Source organism: Kryptolebias marmoratus, linkage group LG16, assembly GCF_001649575.2.
Source record: "Kryptolebias marmoratus isolate JLee-2015 linkage group LG16, ASM164957v2, whole genome shotgun sequence".
NCBI lineage: Eukaryota > Metazoa > Chordata > Actinopteri > Cyprinodontiformes > Rivulidae > Kryptolebias > Kryptolebias marmoratus.
Genome location: NC_051445.1, coordinates 8,677,556 through 8,698,366, shown reverse-complemented (window position 1 = coordinate 8,698,366; position 20,811 = coordinate 8,677,556). Strand labels below are relative to the sequence as shown.

Sequence of the window (20,811 nt, the reverse complement as noted above, 5' to 3'; positions counted from 1 at the left end):
GAAAATTGTTCCAAGGTTTAAAATTGCAGTTATTTGCTACATTTATGCAAGCTGAACTCACTTCCAAATCTCTCTCCCTCCCCTCCCTCCTGAGGGTTGTTGTGGTCTCTGTTGGTCTGGTCCAAACTGGAGACATTTTAGTTACATGCATGAAGTTTTTGAATTGATTTGAAACAAAATTAGATTCAACACAGCATTCTAAGATCATCCTAAGACCTCCTCCTCTGTTTAAAGTTTTTTTTTTTTTCATTTGACATAAATAGCTGCCTTCACAAACCTTTTAAAACATTTCTCTTCTCTGTCCAAGATGTGAACACACTGCCCTCAAAAAGAGTGTAACTTATCACTGAGAAGTAGGTGAACATCTGTTTATATTCCCAGTTCATTTCTGTGGAGAGTTTTCCAAATTTCATGGCTGACTTGGCTGTGAAATAGTCCCCTCTAGTGGTTAAAATGACAATAAAAGTAGTTGTGCAATTAAATCACTACTGCTTCTTGACTCATCCAGTCACAATAAAAACTTCCACATACGTAGTGGAATTACAAAACTAAATTTAAAAAAAGGCATAAGTTGTACATGTTGTCCCACTTGTTAGTTGTGAAACCTCCAGTTCAGTGAATCTCAGTGATTTCACCATTAAGTAAATTTTACTGCTAAGAAATGTGGGTGTGACTTAGTTAAGAAATTTAAAACTAAAGCAGAAGAATTAGCAGACAGCTCAGTTTTTCAGAAAGCAATGAGGACCGCTGCTATGATGCCCTCCTGGAAGACTCTTTGCTGTGTTCTGCTGGTGGCATCAATGGGTGAGAACATTTCATTTACTGGATGATAAAATTACTCTGAAATAAAATGAGTGTCATTGTAAAGTAGTTGAGGAAATGTGTGTTTAAAAAGCTCTGAAAAGTTCAAATTATTTTTATTTGATTGTTATTTTAAATGTGACTAATAAACAATCAGAGCTAAAATACAGCACACAGGAAGACTCTACCTGTAATATTAACTTTCTCTGTTATCAGACTGAAATCTGGTTAATGATGAAAACACAAAGTCAAACTTAGCTTTAATCAAAGTAGAACAGTAATGTAACATCTTTACTCCATATCTAAACCCTTAATACTGACTCTTCCATGTTCCCAGGTGCACCAGGATGGGGTACTGCTGTGCAGATCTCCTGGAGCGGGAGAGTGACGACTGGCTTTACGACCACATTCACTTGCTCTTCTTCTTGTTTTCCAAACTGCACCTACACCTGGAACTTCAGAGGCCGGGTGATCAGTGGGAACACATTAACCTGGACACCAGATGGACAGGATGATACAGTGGAACTGCAGTGTACCGTCCACAGTCCCAAAACAGGAACCTCCAGCAGTACAACCACCATTGTAGAAGTTAGAAGTAAGTCTCATATGGTGAATAATACTTTAAGACAACTGCTCAGCGAGTAAACGTGTATTTTTTGTGTATATTTAGTTTTTGAAGGCAGCTTTGGATCATTAGCCCATCTTGTTTGATTGGTCTTCTACCTTATGAATCCAGATGGGCACTTATACAACACTGTGTCTAAATAAAGATCTCATATCTGAGCTTTGAGCAGAGATTTATCTTCTAAACTCTTCAGTTGGTTTATTTTAACATCAGTCAGTGTCTCACAGAGTTAAATATTTCACCTGACAGAGTATTGTCAAAATCTACAATATAGATCAAGTTTGATGTTTAAAATTTTATAAGTTACACTGATGGTAGGTGGTTCTGGAGGGATCCAAACGCAGCCAAGCAGGAGGCAAGTGATGGAAATCAAAGCTAGAATTTTCAACAAGAATCAGCAGAAGCTAACGAAAATAGAGCAAAACCCAGGAACATATATAAAGTGGTATTGAGAGAATTAGTGAGTGACAACAGGTGTGCTGATTATGGGTGAGAAACAGGTGAATGTGAAGCTGCAGAGACAACTGAAGGCATTGATACATTGAGAATAACATGACAGAATGATCAAAACTACTCTAAATCCTTATGAAACCTTTAAAAAAAAGGAATTACTCGAAACAAAAAAGCTAAACTAATGACCCCAACACCATCACAATAAACTCTTACTAATCTAGCTTGATCTTTAGGTTGAGAAGCACTGGACTAAAACAACAAAAGCAGCCACTTCAACAAACTAATAATAACGCATCTGTTTTTACTTTTAATTTCTACATTTTAAGGGCATTATTCTGTGCATTTATCCAAATAATGACCTGAAAATATCTTCCATCTCTGTAGAGACGCATGTGATAATAACTTAATTCTAATATGCCTAAGATTTGTTCGGTGACTTAGATATTTTTCCTCTCTTTTTAAATTAAAACCTCTCTCCTTGGATCTTATTTTACAGATCGAATGTCTGTTCGAACCAGTCCACCGAACACTGTCCCATCTCTAAACCAGTCGCTCAACCTAGTCTGCCATGACTTGTCATCCAGTGACCCTAAAGGCCCAACAGACCTGGTTTGGTACAAAGATGGACAGAAAGTGCCTCTGCGTGAAAATATGCAGCTTCTACAAAACAACGTCACTCTTCACTTTGACTCACTGTTGCCCTCTGATGCTGGTTTCTACCACTGTGAAGCTTACCTGCCTACATTACAAATAAGAGTCCACAGCCTGGGATTTCTGCTTAGCTGTAAGTAATCTATAGAAAAGCGCATTAACTACAAGTGAACCTATTGTTCTTTGATTTTGTAAACCTTTTGTGTAGTTGATCCGTGGAACGTCAGCATCAGTGGACCCGACGTCGTCTTTCCTGGCAGAATGAGTCAGTTCACCTGCCTGACCAGTTGCACCTTAAATGTTGAATGTACTGTCAGGTGGCAGTTCAGAGGAGGTTTCCCCACTGGAACCTACTTTTCAGTCAATGCGAATAGGCTCAAGTGGACCCCTTCCATTCCCGGGACTTTTCAGAACTTCACATGCGTTGCAGAGAATAGAGCAGTTGGACGCTCTGCAGAGGACACAAAGACGGTCGAAGTTAGAGGTACTGGCAAGTCTTCAGTACTTGTCTGCCAATGTTCTACAACATGTTAAATTCAAATTAATAAGTTGATATTTCCTGTTTGTGTCGTCTTTACCTCTGAACAGGTGTTCCAGTCTCTGGAACAGAAGCGGTGCAGCTCAGTGGACTGTCAGCGTTGGTCTTTTATTCCTTTCTTATTCTAGCTGTTAACGTTTTTACCTTTTAACTTTTTACTGGAACCTTTTTTCCATATTCATTAAAATGTGTCTTCAAAAGTAAACTTGATTATGAAAAATCAAAAATCCAATATTTTATGTATTTTTGTTGCATATAGCACCAACCCTGCTATTATCAAATAAAAAATAAAAATCACTGGTCCATTATAAACAAATAAATTATTCTTATCTTGACACAGAATCCTGAGTATTCTTTGCTTTACATAAGATTTAGTGTTTTCTAACCTTCACACACACACACACAGGAAATTTCTGCTTTCACAAAAAGTGTTGTGACATTTATATTTATTGCTGAAAAAACCAAGGCAGTTAGTAAAACCTGTGTGATTTAACAACTTTCCTCACATCCTGTTTTTTGAATTTCTGTGAAAGAAGTTTTAAAAAAATTCTTGAATAGTTACGTTAAGTCACTAAAGTTTCTCCATTGCTTAGTTTCCTGCTCACCATTCACTCTAGATGTGCAACTGATTCATTTACAAGCTGAATGGAAGCTTCACTAAAGACCATTTAAGCATGAATTGGGGAAACTCGGACTTGTTTACCCAGACATCTGTTCTTATTGACTCACCTGTCTTTTTTTAGCCTTCTTACACTAAATAAATATGATAACACTATCACGCTGAGCAAACTGAAGGAGACTGAAGCCCGTTTTGTATTTCAGTGGCCTTGTGTGACAAAACTGTGAATGTTATCTTCTGGTTTACTCCCTGTTCTTAATGTAGGATTGGAGGTCAACACTGACCAAAGACCTTTTGGCATTTTCTTTTTTCAGTGAAGAGTCAGACTTTTATTGATTGTAGACTGGAGTTACAAACACTGAGGCAACAACAGCAACAGTGTCAGCCGAGGAATCTTTATATTATTTCTAAAAAAAACATAAAAAGTTGTCCTTGGCCACCAAGTAACTGTACATATAAGGTCCTATTTATATTATATTAGCTGATATTTGAAATTAAATAATGTGTTATGCATTACCACAAGTTTAAATAAAAGTGCTTTGTTTAATAACTTTTCTCTAATCCAGATAAACTTTTTTTTTTTTGTAAACAGTTGTTTTGTCTGACAGTTTGCCACAAGGAGGTGCTGTGCTCCCAAAATAAGTGGAAGTACCCAGGTATTCATGTTTGGTTGAGTATACAGTAAATATATATTTTCTAAAAGTCATTATTTTAGCTGAGAACAAAAAATAAATAAATAAATAAATAAATAAAGATGAATGTACAAGATTTTCAATAAGCCACCCACCAGTTTATATATTTTGTCACATTTAGCTATGACAATATCATAAATTTACCAGAAGAGACGTGCAGAAACCACAGGTGTGTTTTCTACTTCAACTTTACTTCCCAGGAAAGCAAGACGACTCTGCTGTGGTTCTCCTGATGCAGGTGTTGTCCCACAAGAAAGTTACGCAGCAGCAGCTGTCCTCCTGTTTTACATACTCCTTTGTCATTCTGTCTGCTAGGTTGGCAGTGCACTGAAATTAATGTAATTTTCATTCAAATGTGAAAGCATTTGCAAATTCCATGTGGTCCTAAACACACAGGGACATTCAATTTGTTTGCAGCTTTCAATAGAGCTTATAGTGAGACTATAGTAAGACTGTTTAGTTCAAATTTGAACCCTTTGTTCATCTGATGATCCAATTGGATTATTCTTCAAAACTTAGTTATAACTGGTTGTTGAACTAAATGTGCTCTAGAGCTTTAACTGCAGTGATCAGCCATAAGTTCTCCTTGTACAGCTAAAAGAGTTTTGATCATTAAGGGCACAGACAAACAACATGTGGGAGTGTCCTAAAATCATCAGGATGTCTGGAATAAACCATCTGAGTCTTGTAGAGTGTGGAATGAGGTCTCTGTGTTTGGACAAAAAGCATCAGGCAGAGTAAACACCACGAAGGGTTTGTTGTGTTCTTTGAATCATTCCTAAGCAGCTTTTGTGTGGCCCACTGCTGCCCTGCTTTAAGGGAGGATTGTCCTGACTGATGTCAAGAAGTGTTTATATGGATGGCAACATCAATGTAATGCCAAGATGTATTTTTCCCTGTAGAAAATTGTGTGCACAACATGATGAGCACTAATATTCATTTTACCTGTCAAAGGTTTTAATGTTGTGGATGCATAGTTTACCTATATTTTGGAGAGACACAAATTTTATTTCGTACTTTTGTTTTTCATCATTTACTTCAGCTCCAACACTCTTCACTGACATGTATTGCTCAATATCTGATTCATTTGTTTATTTTGATTGAGGTGTGTGTGCTTGTGTGTGTTTGTATCCTTGCTTTTCTACCTTTGTGGGGACATTAGCAGAACAGCATGCTTTGGAGAACTCCTGTAATTGTAGGGGCAACTATTAAAAACGGATTTTTGAAGTTTAAGTTTTGGTTATGTGGTTAGTTTTAGAGTTATTTTAGGGTTACGTTAAGAGTAAGGAGCAGAATGAGTCATTCAGTTGGGGTTTTAGGACTAGAAACTGAGGACTATTGAGTCAGTTACAAATATGTGTTTGCATGTTTTTGTTTTTGTCACTTTTTTCTAATTTTCTTAGGAGCCAGTAGGCCTACACCTCACAGAGACTAAAATATCCTTCTACTGAGGTAGCACATTACGTCTAATCCCAGGTTAGGTCTACGAGTCAGATATGAATACATGGTATGCTAAGAAAAGGGTTAAGTATGACCTGATAAGGTTAAAGCATAGCGTGAGGTTTGAGCTGCACACATAAAGTTATGAATTCATGTTTCCATGACTGTTCCACAGTATGCTTGACAGATAAATTTGCGGGAGGTAAATTTTAACAACTTCAATGTCAGTGCAGTGCCTGCAAAGGGTACCTCTGCAATCTTATGAATGTGTTCATAAACTAAAGCCCAATGAATTTGAATAAAAAAGTGATGACATGTTGATGCAGTGATTTGCACTGTCAACACACAGTGGCTTTGCCTTCCTGTGGGGACTTTGCATGTTTCTCCTCAGGTGTTCTGACTTCCTGCCACAGGAACACTCACAACACCTGACTGCTGGTTTAACTGGTTATTCTGAGTTAGCCACAACAGTGAGACTGGCTGATTGTGTTTACATGTCTTGTGAAATGTCAACTTCTCCAAGGTGCACCTTTCCTCTTGCCAAATGTCAGCTGGGTGAGGTTTCAGGTTTCTGTAAGCAAGTTGAAATGAATGAATAGAAGCTGCAGTTTTAAGTCTAGAATATCTGGACTTCTGCTCTTCTCTTCACACAAAATGTTCATTATATTTCCATAACTCAGGTGTGTTAACATGCTGAACTCTGCACCACCATAGCTGAAATATTGTCCCAGGTGTTTATCAAGTGCTATTATGAAATACACATGTGTGTTCATTTAACATGTAATGAAAGTCAAAAAAGATAAGAAACTCATGGTTAAAACATAGAAATTATCTGTGTCCTGGCCTAATATCTATCCATCCATTTTCTTGTACCCGCTTTCCATTCTGGGTTGCGGGGGGCCTAATATGTCTTTTAAAAAATGAAAGGCAGGAATCTACTTTTATGTTATCATTTATCAAACTTTTACTATCATTTTTGAAGTCTGTTTAATAGGCGATACTGGAAGATCTTAGTATTTGTTATAAAAGGTCTGAGACTCACTGGGATCACGTGAAGCTGTTGCAGGTGTGGCTGTATTTAGTTTGAACGTAAAGCTGTTGAAAACTAATAACAAGAAACCTTTGTATCTGACATATGAGGCTTTCATAGGTCTATGAAAGCCTCATATGTCAGGTGTGTACACTGAAACCTTAAGTGTATAGATTGAGGGAGGAGATATATTCCAAAATTATACTCACAAGTTATTATTATATGCGTAAAAGGTTTGATGTACAGATAAATAAGACAATGAAAAACAGAAATAAAGCGAAATTTATGTTTCCAATTTAATAAAAAGGCGTAGTTAACAGTCTGCATGACCCCACTCTGCATTATGTCCCACATACCTTCTGTCATAATTTGTCATTAACAGAACTTCACCCAGAGAGACAAACAAAAATGGTATCACCTTTTGTAAATTTGTCAAGACTTAACCCAAAACACCTGCAGATAAGATACAAGGTTTCTGCCTTACGTGGAGGGGCTTGTCACACAAAGGGCAGCTATATCCAAGTGGAAACTGCAAGAAGCTTGTCAGAACACTGAAATAAAATGGAGAAGAAGAGTGACCAAGCTTTGGCTATTGTGCTTCTGGCTTTATTGCAAGGTACTTCTAGATGAATCTCTAATCATAGCTCGCTGATCAAAATTAGAAACGTAAATGTGTGGTTTTTGTACTGTAAATAACAGGGATTTTTTTTCTTCTTTCTGTAGATTTTCTGGCCTCTGATGCTGTGGAAGTTAAGCCTTCAGTCAACCCCGCAGTGGTTGGGGGCACAGTGACATTCTCATTGTCTCCGTCTACGACTTTGAAAGGTGGAAGCTGGGCACTGGGAGACACTCTCATCCTCACGTGGTCTGGGGACCAGCAGGCGGTTTTTCCCAGTCACAGCGGCAGGGCTTCTGTTAACGTCACCACCGGAGCTCTCTCACTGAGTTCTCTCAAGCTGGCCGACTCTGGAGTCTACGTGTTACAGAGCACAGATCCTGTTCTGAAGGCCAGTGCTTCTGTCACGGTTGTAGGTGAGATCGGTCAAAAGATGTTTAATGATAGTGTTTTTTAAACCAACCAGTCTCTATACCCTTTACAGGCCATTACACAGCAAAAACAGATGTATACATGTAAACTGTCTGGAGTTAAGTCATGCAAAATGACAGAACAAGAATAAATATTTCATGTCTCTGCAATGAAACACTTCAGTTAGACAGACGGAAAGTCAAGAATGTATTAACGATTTGTTTACGCTACGTTTTTTTACGCAAACCGGTTTCTGTTGAAATGAATAGAAACTCCAAACAGTTTTTTCAGAATGGTTGCAGGAAATCATGCCACTGCCTTGTGATATTTAGACTGAAAACTCATAAAACAATCTTACCAAATAAACAGTTTATGTTTAGGCTTTTCTGCTCTTCTGGTAATATCAGTGTCCTCTGGCTATTTCTCTATCAACACTCACCTTTGTGTGATGGTGTTCTGAACCCTTTAGTTTCCCAGAACCCGACCCTTCAGCAGGAAATAGTGGGAGATCTGTCTAAGTTTCTATTTCTGCCTATACAAAGAAATCTTTCTAAATAAGACCTATTCAGTATTGTAGAAAAAAAGTATTGCATGTAGTTTGTAAATACATTTTTTTTAAATATCCGGATGCCCTAAAACCTGAACAAGTAGAGTATTGTATTCTAAAGAGCATCCTTTTTGTCGTAAATCTTACTTAATAATAGAGGTTTGTATTTTTGATAAAATAGCAGGGATTATTTTACTTTTACAGATCATAAAACATGTCCTAGGAGCAGAATATGAGTTTGCTGGCTGTACAAAAAATTCCATTCTGATACTTGATACTTCTTTGGCACTCATAAGTTTTATTTGTATTCTCAAGAAAGACACCTCAGGAAAAAAGAAAAGGCAGCTGATTTAGACCCATATTATTTACATCATACACTGTTGGTTTTTAGTTGGAATATTGCAATTTATTCATTTAGTTTACTTCAAATTTGTTTATAATGTTGTAATTTGTTAGAATAATGTACTAAATTCCACTGTTAATAAAGTAAGACTGATAAACACCGAATCTGCTGATACCACCATTAAAACTGCATAAAGTTTGCTTTTAATTATGTTTGGCACAACTGTACAAGCAAATTCAGTCCATTAAATAGGTTCAATCACATAGACTAATGTTGTTTTGTGTTTGTTGGTTTAACTGTCTGGATATAGACTGTTTTATGAGTCATAGTTTCTGACGGTGTTGATGGAAAAATATGTTTGTGTCTTTACTCATCACCTTTAAACCTGTTCTCTTGACCAAACACTGACAGCTTTGAAAATAAATTTTTGATTGCTGCCTTATTTTCAATTTTAAATGCTAAAACATTAACGCATGTGTTCATTTCAGTTTAATAAGTTATCTTTCTTACATAAAACCCTCATAAACAAGTTGTCTAACGTACTGGTCTTCCACAGAACCTGTTTCAAATGTGACGCTCAGCGTGAATCAAACTGACCTGACTGAGTTGAAGAGTTCAGCACTCATCAAGTGCTCCGTCTCTTCTGGATCTCTTCTCTCCTTCCTCTGGATGAACGGCAGCGTTGCGATTACAGCCAGCAGCAGAGTTCAGATCACTGATGGAAACTCCACTCTCTCTATCTCCAACTTGACCCGCTATGACTCAGGACCATTCAGCTGCCATGTGTCCAATCCTATCAGTAATGGGACCAGTGATCCAGTAAATTTCACCATCAGCTGTGAGTTGGATAGTTTTGACCTAGTAATTGCTGCACGATCACTGGGCTTTATACGTCTTCTGCTTGCTTCTTACTCTGTGATTCTCTCAGATGGTCCAGATAACATGGCTCTGACAGTGAATGGATTGAGCGAGACTTCCTTCCCAGTTGGATCCAATCTGACCATGCTGTGTTTAGCAAAGTCCAGCCCTCCAGCTCAGCTTCAGTGGGCCTTCAAAGGAAAGCTCATGAACACAACAGGAACCATGTTGGAGATGCTCCATGTCAGACAGGACCAGAGTGGTCAATACTCCTGCCTGGCCTTTAACAACCGCACCAACGTGCGCAACAGTATAACCAAAGACATTATAATATCAAGTAAGTTTGTTGTTTTGGTAATTAAAATTTTAATTGTATCCACCTGTCAGCTGTTTCATCCTGATGTCTTTTTACAGAGTCCGAACAGCAGGTGATGAATGTGCTGCTCCTTCTTCTGTCACTGACTGGATTCCTTTTATCACTACCAAGTAAGTTATTAACAAAGAATCTACGTTTTACTATAAGATTTTTCAATACTGGATAAAATGGTTTCTTCAACATTTTTCCATAAGAGAATCATAATGTTCACATATTAAATAAAATATGAACATTTAAACATGCTATGTGTAAGTTTTGAAAGACTATTCAGGTACAAGTTCTAATTTGATCAACCTTATTCAAGACTGTCTAAAACATTATTTTTTGTTTCTATAAGACAGAAGATACAATAAAGATATTCAGATAAAATAAATTTAAATATATTTTTAAAAATCATTCAAAAATAGGATTGTTATAATGAAAATTAATTAATTTGTTTTTCATCTTTCTTTTACAGATTAAAGTGGCTCATTCAGCTCCTGGATGACCTTGCTGCAGTGAAGAAAACCTGAACTAAATCTTTCATTTTTTATCAACATATCTGGTAAATGGGATTTTTCATTTGGGGTGAATCTGTGATTTGAGAACTGGAATTGATGCAGCACATTTATGAATAATAATAACAAAACAACAAATTAATAAAATGAGGTGACACAAACCTTAGTCATACAGGGGATGTTTTGACAATTATCAATTGCAGCAAAATGTTCCTAAATCATGTCTAAGATTCTTTAACAACAATAAGGTTTTCCAATTAAAATTAAGAAATGTTATCACAAAATCATAATGAATACAAACAATTGCATTTGAATCACTGACATAAAGAAATACGGATGAAGTGGCTCCATTTACTACATTGGGATGTGCCGCTGTATCAATATGAAAGTCCCACCACTCACAACTTGTTAACATTGCCAATCATAGAATTTTTTTGCCTTGATTAACTAATTGAAACTAAACATATATTTAAAAATACAGATTTGAACATAAAGCAACAAAGTAAGAACTTCATGAGTTAACAAAAAGCAACACCTGAATTTTTATTTATTTTTTAGGAGGATTTTTATTTTTTAGTCAGGCAAATGCCCCATCCATGTACTACAGCCAGCCACTAGGAGGTCACTCAATTTATGCGGCTTCAACTTCAGGATTCTGGTCTTTTATCTAGTTATAATATATGTCAGTGATTCAGCTATAATTAATCTGTCTCTTACAAAATTAAAAAAGACACAAGCTGTAAAGGTAATTTCAAATTTCATAATTTCCCATGATTGTTTTAGTAACCCAAGCCAGTTTATTTACTTCTCCTTTACATTCTTTAAAAGCCCCGGTGAGACAAAAACACAAAAGGCTTCAGCACATCAGATATCCCTTGAAAACATTTTCTGGTTTTCTTTCCTTTTTATTCCTCCATTGACTTATAAATGTATGTCCAACTTTACAAGTTTCTAAAATGTTCTGCACATAACTTATGTGACAATGAGAGTATAAACTGTTTAATAATCTACAAATAAACTCTTCCTATGACGGCAAAAAAGGGACTCTGATCAAGTTATTTTTCTTTGTTAATTTCCTGTCTGTCTACACATTTAAACACAAATTTATATTTTCATTTACACATTTTTCTGTTTTTGCTGCCATAAAGCAGAAAAATTGTCTTTCCAGACATTTGTGAAAACAACTGCTATGATTTATTATTATTATTATTGCTATATTTGCTATAATGTTTTGCTACTTTGACATACATTTGCACATGTCATTTACATTTAAGTCAGCTGCCATGCAGTCAGCAAAATGTGAAAGCTTTTTTCTGTCAGTTCCAAGAAAGGTTGTTTCTGCAGCTGAAACATAAATTTTATCGTCAAAGCATTTTTAAAAAAATGTTCCTGTCACAAATGTTGCCAAATTCACTTTTCTAGCTGCATTTTTTTTTCTAAGAAGTTGCTTAGTGTGAAAAAGATGACCAAATATTGTTGGTAAGTTGTAATCAGATTTATAGCATTTAAAGGAAAAATAAATGGTGTGTGTGTGATAATTGGCATTTGCACGCAATCAGTTAAATTTTTGATGCAACTTTTTGTAAATTTATTTATAAAGAACTTCTGATTAAAATCTTCAGACCTTTTGAAGTTCATTGTCATCGCTGTATTTGCTCATTAAACAGCACAATCTGCCTGATAAGCATTTCAACTGAGAGACCTTGTGAGGGTGACTTCATTCTCAAAACACAAAAACTGGTTCAAGAAGAATAACAATGAATTAATATTCATCAGACAAACTTGTTTGTTAATCTCAGTGTTGCTGTCTAAGATGTTTTTACTGACATAATATTTAAGAACAATGTTTCCTAGAATAAAGGTGTTCTCAACCTAAAATCTTTATTCTATACCCAATGACTTACTCTCTTATTGAAGATAAACTATTCCCAATAAAGTCATTTGTTTCAGTCAAATGGAAACAGTTGTCTGAGCTGTTCTTAGAAAAATATGACATCACTGTGTGTTTGTTGTTACAGAAAACAAAGCAGGAGAAAGAACATGTTCATTAAGGTACAACAAGAAACTATTACTAATAAATCCACTTAGACCTTAATTTATTTGTTCAGCTCACTCTCAGGTAGCTCAAAAATGTTGCAACATTCGATCATATGAGGTAATTTGTTTCATTTGTAAACATTTTATTAAATGCACAGTTGAATTTTACATTCTTAGTCCATCATTCTTATTATCCTTCAGAGATTAAATAAGTTCAGTGAAGAGTGTGTGTGATATACAGTCATTGGTACACTTAGCTCCAAGTGCTCTCACAAAATCCAGCCATGTGATGTTCTGGTTAGTTAAAAGTTGACAAATGACGAACTTAAGTTTACAGTAAATGGACACTCCTGGTCGTTCCAGTTAAACCCCAGTACATCAGGGCTAAACAAGGTGTGGCAGCATATGATGGGCCATAGCGATGAAAGACGGAAACGGCATTTGCATCAAGAGAACTGAGAGCTGCAGAGCAAATAATTGCTGTTTGGAAACCTGGGACGAAACAATCTCTCCAGATTTGAATTTATTAACGCAAGAGTCTGGTCCATTTGATTGTGAAAGAAGTTCTCAGATGAACATAGAATGAAGAACAGAATGACGTCTCCGGTTGTTTTTTTCCTAATTCTGACCACAATAACCTTTGCAGGTAAATTTGGATGATCTTTAAATTTAGATTTGTTTTCAATGATTACATTTAACTTTATATTTGTTTATTTTGTTCTTAATTCTAAGGCTAGACATTAAAGAATTTAGTAGTTTGAAGATCATAGTGTACAAAAAAGTTGAAAATATTCTAACTTTTTAAACGAACCAGTTATGCATGTTCATTACAGTAATTCTTTAAATACTTTGCTTAAACTGCTAACACCTCTGGGTTTATTGTGTATGGCTCATCAACTGCATTTCTTATATATCTGTTACTGTCTGTTTTTAGGTCGTGTTCATGGCCAAAGAATATACACCTTGAACAACCCTGCACCAGTGGGGAGAAGCTTGACAATTTTCAGCGACAGTACTATCACACTGGGGGGATGGTTGTTCAACAATGACATCCTTGTGTTCGTTTACCCAGGAGGTCAAATTGTAGATAACGCTCATAAGGACAGGATAATATATAATTCATCGACATCATCTCTGACTATAAAGTCAGCCACACTGGAATATTCTGGAGTGTACACATTAACACAAATAAATAATTTTACTGTTAAGTTAGATGTCTCAATCCAAGGTAAGAGCTCTTACATGTCCTGTTTAATCACTAACACATTATACAGTACATATTAAATATTGCTTCTTTTTTACATTAGAAGATCACTTGAGTTTGACACTGTTGTAGAAAAAGCTGCAAACATAATGAGCATTTCTGTTTTGGGTCATGGTATTCATTGCTTTGCCTTAGTAATACCTGCAATATATCTGTACTGTTTTGACTTTGGCAGCTAAGAAAACAAGTCAGCTTCAAGTCAAGCCCTGATTGGTTTTACCTCAGTATTATTTTGACTATGAATGGTAATTACTATAGTAAACTCTTTACTTTCTTTTTATTTCTCACTTTTCCTACTTTTCATAAGAGAAATACACTGTAACAAGTATGCATGAACCTTTTGACCAATTATAATTTGTTAAATGACTCAGTGTCCAAATCAGAATACGTTAAAGAACAGTTAAACTTGAGATACAACCCTGAAAAAAGGAGTACAACTACGAGTTAATGCTAATTTTCCATTTAAATCAACAAAGCCTGGCTTGTTTTTTTTTCTCTTTGCAGTGCCTATTACAGATGTGACTCTGTCGGCTGAGAGTACAAATCTGGTAGAATTTAACGACACAGCAGTTCTGACGTGTTCTGTGTCCAACGGCTCATCTTTGTCTTATAAATGGTTGGATAAGAACTCTACAATCGTTAATGGTGGTAACATGCAACTCAGCAATCAAAATAAGACTCTTTCCATAGCCATGGTGACCCGCTATAATCAAGGCCCATACAGATGCAATGTATCCAATGGACTTGGGTATGAAGTTAGCCCTCCTCTGAATTTGAACATCAGTTGTAAGTTTTCTTCAAAAATGAATGTATATATCAGCATCTGTACAACAAAGAGCAAGAATAACATCAAACTTTCCCCTTCTTTTTATATCAGATGGTCCAAGTAACACAATGATGACAGTCATGCCTGTGAAGAACGCGCACAAAACAGGATCTAACATTTCACTTTCATGCTCAACGGAGTCCAGCCCTTCAGCGATGATCCGTTGGATGTTTAGTGACATGTACCTGAACCAATATGGCCAACAGCTTAACTTAGAGAACGTCAATGAAAGCAACTCAGGAAATTACAAATGTGTATGTTACAACACAGTTACACTGAGGTCCAGCAGTGCAAGTACAATGATTCGAATTATGGGTAAGATGTTTTTGTTTGTTTGTTTAATTGCATTCATTACCCTTAAATGTCTTATTTTATGAATTTATTCCATATATATAAAAAGAAGAGACAGTGAACTCAATATTCATTTAGGTAAAAAAAACTGATTATACCCCTCATACTTGCAAAGCCATTGCGGCAAAACCTTTTGTGAAGCAGTCAGCATGTTTTGCATTTTGTTTTTATATAATACAAGCAACACATGAAATAGTCATTTGTAAGCTTTAGAGTTGTTGATAGGTGAAATTTGAATTTTTGTGTAGGAGACATGGGCTGTTTCTTCAGTTTTTTGCCTTTATTTTGAGGTAACATAGCAAAGTGCTGCACCTAGCTCTGTATATGCATATGTGATTTAAAACTATCCATTATTGTTTTCTCTTATAGATCCTCTCACAGCGGTTGCTGTAAGACAAACTGGTGGCCCAGCAATACTTAATGAGTTGTTTACTCTGAATTGTGAAGTGACTGGACCCGTTGACAGCATTTTGTGGTGGAAAGATGATCATCTTATTTCTGCTGACAACACAAAAGTCTTTGACATGACCAACAAAACACTCACTCTCAGTCCAGTCCAACTTTCTGATGGCGGATACTATAGGTGCCAAGCATTTAATCTTGTGAGCAACATGACCAGCAGCCACTATGCAGTTCATGTTAACTGTAAGAACTTAATATTTTCTCATTATTATTCACAAAAGCAGGGTTAAGCAAACATCTTGTAGATAAATCACAAAACATTTGGAACTCAAACATCTAAATATTTGAGATTGATCAGAGTGCCAAACTCTTGATTCATACATTAGCTAAAAGTTTGGAAAATTATGTGAACATGTTTTGTGTGACAGCATTCAAAGATTGCGTTCTGTTTTCAGATGGACCAGAGATGCTAACCATCATGGGACCAAATGTAGTGAAGGCAGGAGACAATGTTACACTCAGGTGCCAGGGAGACTCTGTCCCTCCAAGCCTCTATAGATGGTATTTCAATGGGTATATGGTCTCCAACATGTCTGAGTACATCACACCTCGTCTAACCACAGACATGAGTGGAAAATACATCTGCATGGCCTTCAACAACATCACCAACAAAAACAGCACTGCCTTCATAATGCTTACAGTTATTGGTGAGACTTAAATAGATACAATATTACTGTCCCCAACATTAAATTTGTTTGTACAACAGTGTTGTCATATGTGGTTCATAAAAGACTATTTTATCTATTGAGCATTTTGCTTTATTTTCAGATCCAATTGAAACTGTTCAGATTGAAGCTCAGACAAATCCTGCTATTGAAGGTTATCCATATAATCTAACATGCAATGTAACAGGAACTGTTGATCATATTTATTGGATGAAAAATGGTGAACCACTTCAAGCAGACAACAGAACTGTTTTCTACATGGATAATAAGAGAGTCATGTTCAACCCTGTGGACCGTTCTGATACTGGAGACTACCAGTGTATGGCTATTAATGCTCTTGGAAACATGACCAGCCCTACTTTCATGCTTCTGGTCAGCTGTAAGTAAAATAAGTTCTGTGCTATAAAGTACTGACACACTGTAAGCTATTGTGCAAATATTAACATATAGTCTTGTTGAAAATGGGTGATTTACATTTATGTTTATGTTTTCAGATGGGCCAGACATGCCAACCATCATGGGACTAAATGCAGTGAAGAGAGGAAACAATGTCACACTCAAATGCTGGGCAGATTCAGTCCCTCCAAGTGTCTTCAAGTGGTATTTCAATGGATCTCTAGTCTCCAATATGTCTGAATATGTCACACCTCCTTTAAACAAAGACATGAGCATGATGTACATCTGCATGGCCTTCAACTACATCACTGGCAAAAATAGCACTGCCTCCAGGATGATTTCAGTTATTGGTGAGACTTAAATGAATATATTTGAATTTATGTGAAACTTTTTTTTTTTACAAAGAAGAAATATGACCAGTCAGAAAGTTAACAAACAACTCTGAATTTTGCTTTGTTTTCAGATCCAATTGAAAGTGTACAAATAGAAGCTTATATGAATTCTGCCATTGAAGGTGATTCATATGAATTAACATGCAATGTAACAGGAACTGTTGATCATATTTACTGGATGCAAAATGGTGAACCACTTCATGCAGACAATAGAATAGTTTTTTCCACGAGTAATAAGACAGTCATGTTCAACCCTGTGGACCGTTCTGATACTGGAGACTACCAGTGTATGGCTATTAATGCTCTTGAAAACATGACCAGCACTCCTTACAAGCTCCTTATCTATTGTAAGTATAATACAAAAAGTCTTTCTGCCACTAATAACCAACTTTTATTTGGATATACAGGGTATTACAATGTTTCATCCTAAATTTGAAGTAATATTTTATATTTACTGGTAATAATTCAATGTATTGTTTACAACTACTTTTACAACTTACAATTTAATGAAAATAACAGTTGGTAGCTCGGTGGTCAGTGCCACAGTCTCATAATCTAAGAAAGGAGGTCATAAATTGACAGAAGTTTGGAATGTAATCAATAGCCATTTCTAAATGGCTGCAAATTTCAAGTCAAGATTAGTGCAAACAACTGTGAGAAAGTCATGGTATAATGTTTTGGAAGCTTTAACTGTTCATCCAAAACAAGCAGAGACTTAGCTAAATCCCTAGTTCTCCCTAAATCCCACAGACTGTGGGTGACATTTAGTGACATCTAACCTTGTAAATAGATATAATGTAAAGTTGTGGAAATGTCTAAAATTTGTCAGTGCTGAAACACGGTCATCAACTAAAAATGACTGAAAATGTTTGTGTTTAGATGGACCAAACATGCCAACTATCATGGGACCCACCGTGGCGAAGATGGGAGACATTGCCACACTAAGCTGCCATGCAGCATCAACCCCCACAAGTCAATATAAATGGTATTTCAATGGTTTACTGGTTTCCAATATGTCTGAGTATGTCACCTCTTCCTTAAACAAGGACATGAATGGGAAGTACATCTGCATGGCCTTCAACAACATCACCGACAAAAACAGCAGTGCCTCCATAATGCTTACAGTTATTGGTGAGATATTTTTAAATTTATGTGAAACATTTTCTTTTCCTTTACAAAGATGAAATGTGACCAGTCAGAGACCTAACTGTGAATTTTGCTTTTTTCAGATCCAATTGAAACTGTAGAGATAGAGGGTCAGACAAATCCTGCTATTGAAGGTTATTCATATAATCTAACATGCAATGCAACAGGAACTGTTGATTATATTTATTGGATGAAAAATGGTGAACCACTTCAGGCAGACAACAAAACTGTTTTCTACATGGATAATAAGACAGTCATGTTCATGCCAGTGGAGCGCTCAGATACTGCAAACTACCAGTGTATGGCTATTAATGCAATTGAAAACATGACCAGCACTCCTTACAGGCTCCTTGTCAACTGTGAGTATGCTTAAAGCTTTTACACTGCTAATTTCAGTCATATTGTATAATCCTTTACATCATATTATGCTATGTAAGTGTATAGTATTTATAATGATATGGGAATCAGGATATGAAAGAATCTCATTACAATTTACTATTTCATTTTACAGTTGGACCAGAGACACCCATCATTTATGGGCCTGCTTATGGTGAAACAGGAAGTCATGTGGTATTCACCTGCGATGCTGCGTCAGTGCCTCCCAGTTCTTTCAGCTGGTGGTTCAACGGATCCATGATGACCAATATGTCAGTGCTCAATGCTGGCCCTTTGTCTTTAAACATGAGCGGGGAATACACTTGCATGGCCTACAATCACATGACGGGAAAAAACAGCACAAAGTCCATGATGTTCACAGTCATAGGTATCAAAGTTTGGATGTTAAAGCCACAAAAAAAAATCATTTTGCATGAGTCATGGAAATACAGAAAGGATCAAACAATTGTATCTACTGTGAGTTACATTTCAAGGCCAGTATTCTTTGCATATTACCCTTTTCACTTCTTTTTTTCTGTTTACAGAGGCGATAGAGTCAGTGATGGTCTACAACAACACAATGCCAGTAAACCACTCCAACTTCACACTCACATGTCATGTTCTTGGGCCGTATGACACAATCTACTGGAAGAAAGATGACATGTACCTCAACATGAATGGCTCCTGCACCGCTTCATCCACGTATTGGATTGAAAAGAACATGCTTCACTTCACCCCTGTGACAGTATACAATAATGGGCTCTATCAGTGTGTTGCTACCAATAAGGCTGCTCATCATAAAAGCCCCTACTACACGCTCCATGTCAACTGTAAGAACCATTGAAGTCAGAGTGTTTTCTTAATAGCTTTTAAAAAAGAAATGTTGCATTTAAACTATATTATTTTTGTACTGGATCAGGCTTGTAAACCCTCTATAACTGGTACTTACAGACAAGCACTTTATGTGTTTGAAAGAATTTTGCAGGCAGCTTTTTACATTCAGCAAACTTTTAAAATAATATTTAAATAAAAGTAAATTCAGATGTATAAAGGCAACAATTTTATTTCATGCTAGTGGATTTAGCAATGATCATAATATTTGCTAACTCTTTTTGTCTCTTTGCAGATGGTCCTCTGAATATGTCCATCTCTGGTCCAGTTTCAGAAAAACAAGACACCTCTGTGTCTCTGATATGCTCTGCTGATTCACAGCCACAGTGTGACTTCCACTGGTTCCTAAACAGCAAGTCAGTGCCTGTAGGTAAAGGATCAGTTTTCACTTTCTTAGCACGAAAAGGCAATGAGGGGAACTACATATGTGAGGCAACAAACCCTGTGACAAACATCGCACTGACCCAAAGTAAAACTTTTGCTCTTGCTGGTGAGTAAATTTGAACTCTTTTTTTTTTTGTTACTTTTGATGTGGTAATTGCTGTATCTCCCTCATGTTTTTATTTTTATCAAAACTTGTTTTGTAATATCTAATAAAATCACAAGAAAGGTTTAAGCCAAAACAAACAACAACAACAAATTAATCCAAAAAAATGAGTTTATAGTTTAAATTGTTTGTAAAGTAAAACTAATAAAGTCCACCTCAATAGTTTTATTACTGCTGCAATAACATTATTTTTTAAGTAATATGGGTTTCTTGTGTTGTAAATATTATTATACTTCACTCAGATCTTTAAACATTTTTTTTTACTGTCATATTTTTCTCTACCAGCTCAAGCCTCTGCGACCCATTTCGTCACCAAAGGAGGTCTGATGTTTATGGGGCTGTGTGCTCTCTCGGCCCACTTGCTTTTTCTTTGAGTCCATATAAAGTCCAACCAGCCTGAAGGCTTCTTCATCTCTCTAGAATCTTTAAAACCAATCTTATAGTGAAACAACTGAGGGTAAACTGTAGACTCCACATATTGTCTTAATTATTGGCAAATTATGGTTCTGCTAAATTTATTATTATTGTCACTTTTATTACTGGCTGAGAGTTTACCCAATGCACACAAATGTACATGTGTTATTTTACAATGAGAATCATAAGTTTTATCTTTTTAAATTGCTGAAAACATCTTTAAAATTATTTGCCATTTTCCTACTAAATCTGTTCTTTTTTGTTTTGTTTTATTAAACATTGTGTTATTTAAGTTACATCTAGATGTTGACATTTATTTAAATATGTATTTACTAGATTTACTTTTTAATCAATCAAACAAACACCAAAACGGATTTTGTGGAAACTTTATTGAGAAAGGAACAGGAAATTTCTTGTAAAAGCACTTATTTTACAATGTAAAACATGCATACAATAAAAGAAAGAAGAAAAAAAAATCCCATGTCAAATTTTGTTATATATATATATATATATATATTTATTATTTATTTTTGCATGCAGTGTGTAAA

At 36.0% G+C, this 20,811-nt stretch overlaps 2 protein-coding genes across 2 annotated transcripts; both read left to right on the top strand.

Moving 5' to 3' along the window:
- The first annotated feature begins 652 nt into the window (after nt 1–652).
- On the top strand, nt 653–3,410 carry LOC112450478 (carcinoembryonic antigen-related cell adhesion molecule 20-like). Its single transcript, XM_025005753.2, has 5 exons — nt 653–804; nt 1,139–1,396; nt 2,376–2,663; nt 2,739–3,014; nt 3,119–3,410. The coding sequence occupies exons 1-5, from the start codon at nt 738–740 to the stop codon at nt 3,217–3,219; spliced, it is 990 nt and encodes a 329-aa protein (XP_024861521.2). The 5' UTR covers nt 653–737; the 3' UTR covers nt 3,220–3,410.
- A 3,985-nt stretch (nt 3,411–7,395) lies between these two features.
- On the top strand, nt 7,396–20,729 carry ceacam1 (CEA cell adhesion molecule 1). The gene is made up of 21 exons (XM_037980315.1): nt 7,396–7,465; nt 7,573–7,881; nt 9,323–9,604; nt 9,695–9,961; nt 10,039–10,110; nt 12,776–12,831; nt 13,096–13,180; nt 13,469–13,762; nt 14,303–14,584; nt 14,676–14,939; nt 15,345–15,620; nt 15,833–16,084; nt 16,206–16,481; nt 16,597–16,848; nt 16,962–17,237; nt 17,770–18,021; nt 18,120–18,395; nt 18,548–18,799; nt 18,957–19,241; nt 19,538–19,792; nt 20,135–20,729. Exons 1-21 carry the CDS (start codon nt 7,411–7,413, stop codon nt 20,221–20,223), a joined length of 4,707 nt encoding a protein of 1,568 aa, XP_037836243.1. The 5' UTR covers nt 7,396–7,410; the 3' UTR covers nt 20,224–20,729.
- Nucleotides 20,730–20,811: the final 82 nt, after the last annotated feature.

What these genes read in the sequence shown, in the direction of transcription:
- LOC112450478 (XM_025005753.2), top strand. Translation starts at nt 738, where the DNA reads ATGAGGACCGCTGCTATGATGCCCTCCTGGAAGACTCTTTGCTGTGTT. An exon ending in TCTGCTGGTGGCATCAATGG is followed by an intron (nt 805 to 1,138) that starts GTGAGAACATTT and finishes CCATGTTCCCAG; the next exon opens with GTGCACCAGGATGGGGTACT. An exon ending in AAAGACGGTCGAAGTTAGAG is followed by an intron (nt 3,015 to 3,118) that starts GTACTGGCAAGT and finishes ACCTCTGAACAG; the next exon opens with GTGTTCCAGTCTCTGGAACA.
- ceacam1 (XM_037980315.1), top strand. Translation starts at nt 7,411, where the DNA reads ATGGAGAAGAAGAGTGACCAAGCTTTGGCTATTGTGCTTCTGGCTTTA. An exon ending in GCTTCTGGCTTTATTGCAAG is followed by an intron (nt 7,466 to 7,572) that starts GTACTTCTAGAT and finishes TTCTTTCTGTAG; the next exon opens with ATTTTCTGGCCTCTGATGCT. An exon ending in CTACACGCTCCATGTCAACT is followed by an intron (nt 19,242 to 19,537) that starts GTAAGAACCATT and finishes GTCTCTTTGCAG; the next exon opens with ATGGTCCTCTGAATATGTCC.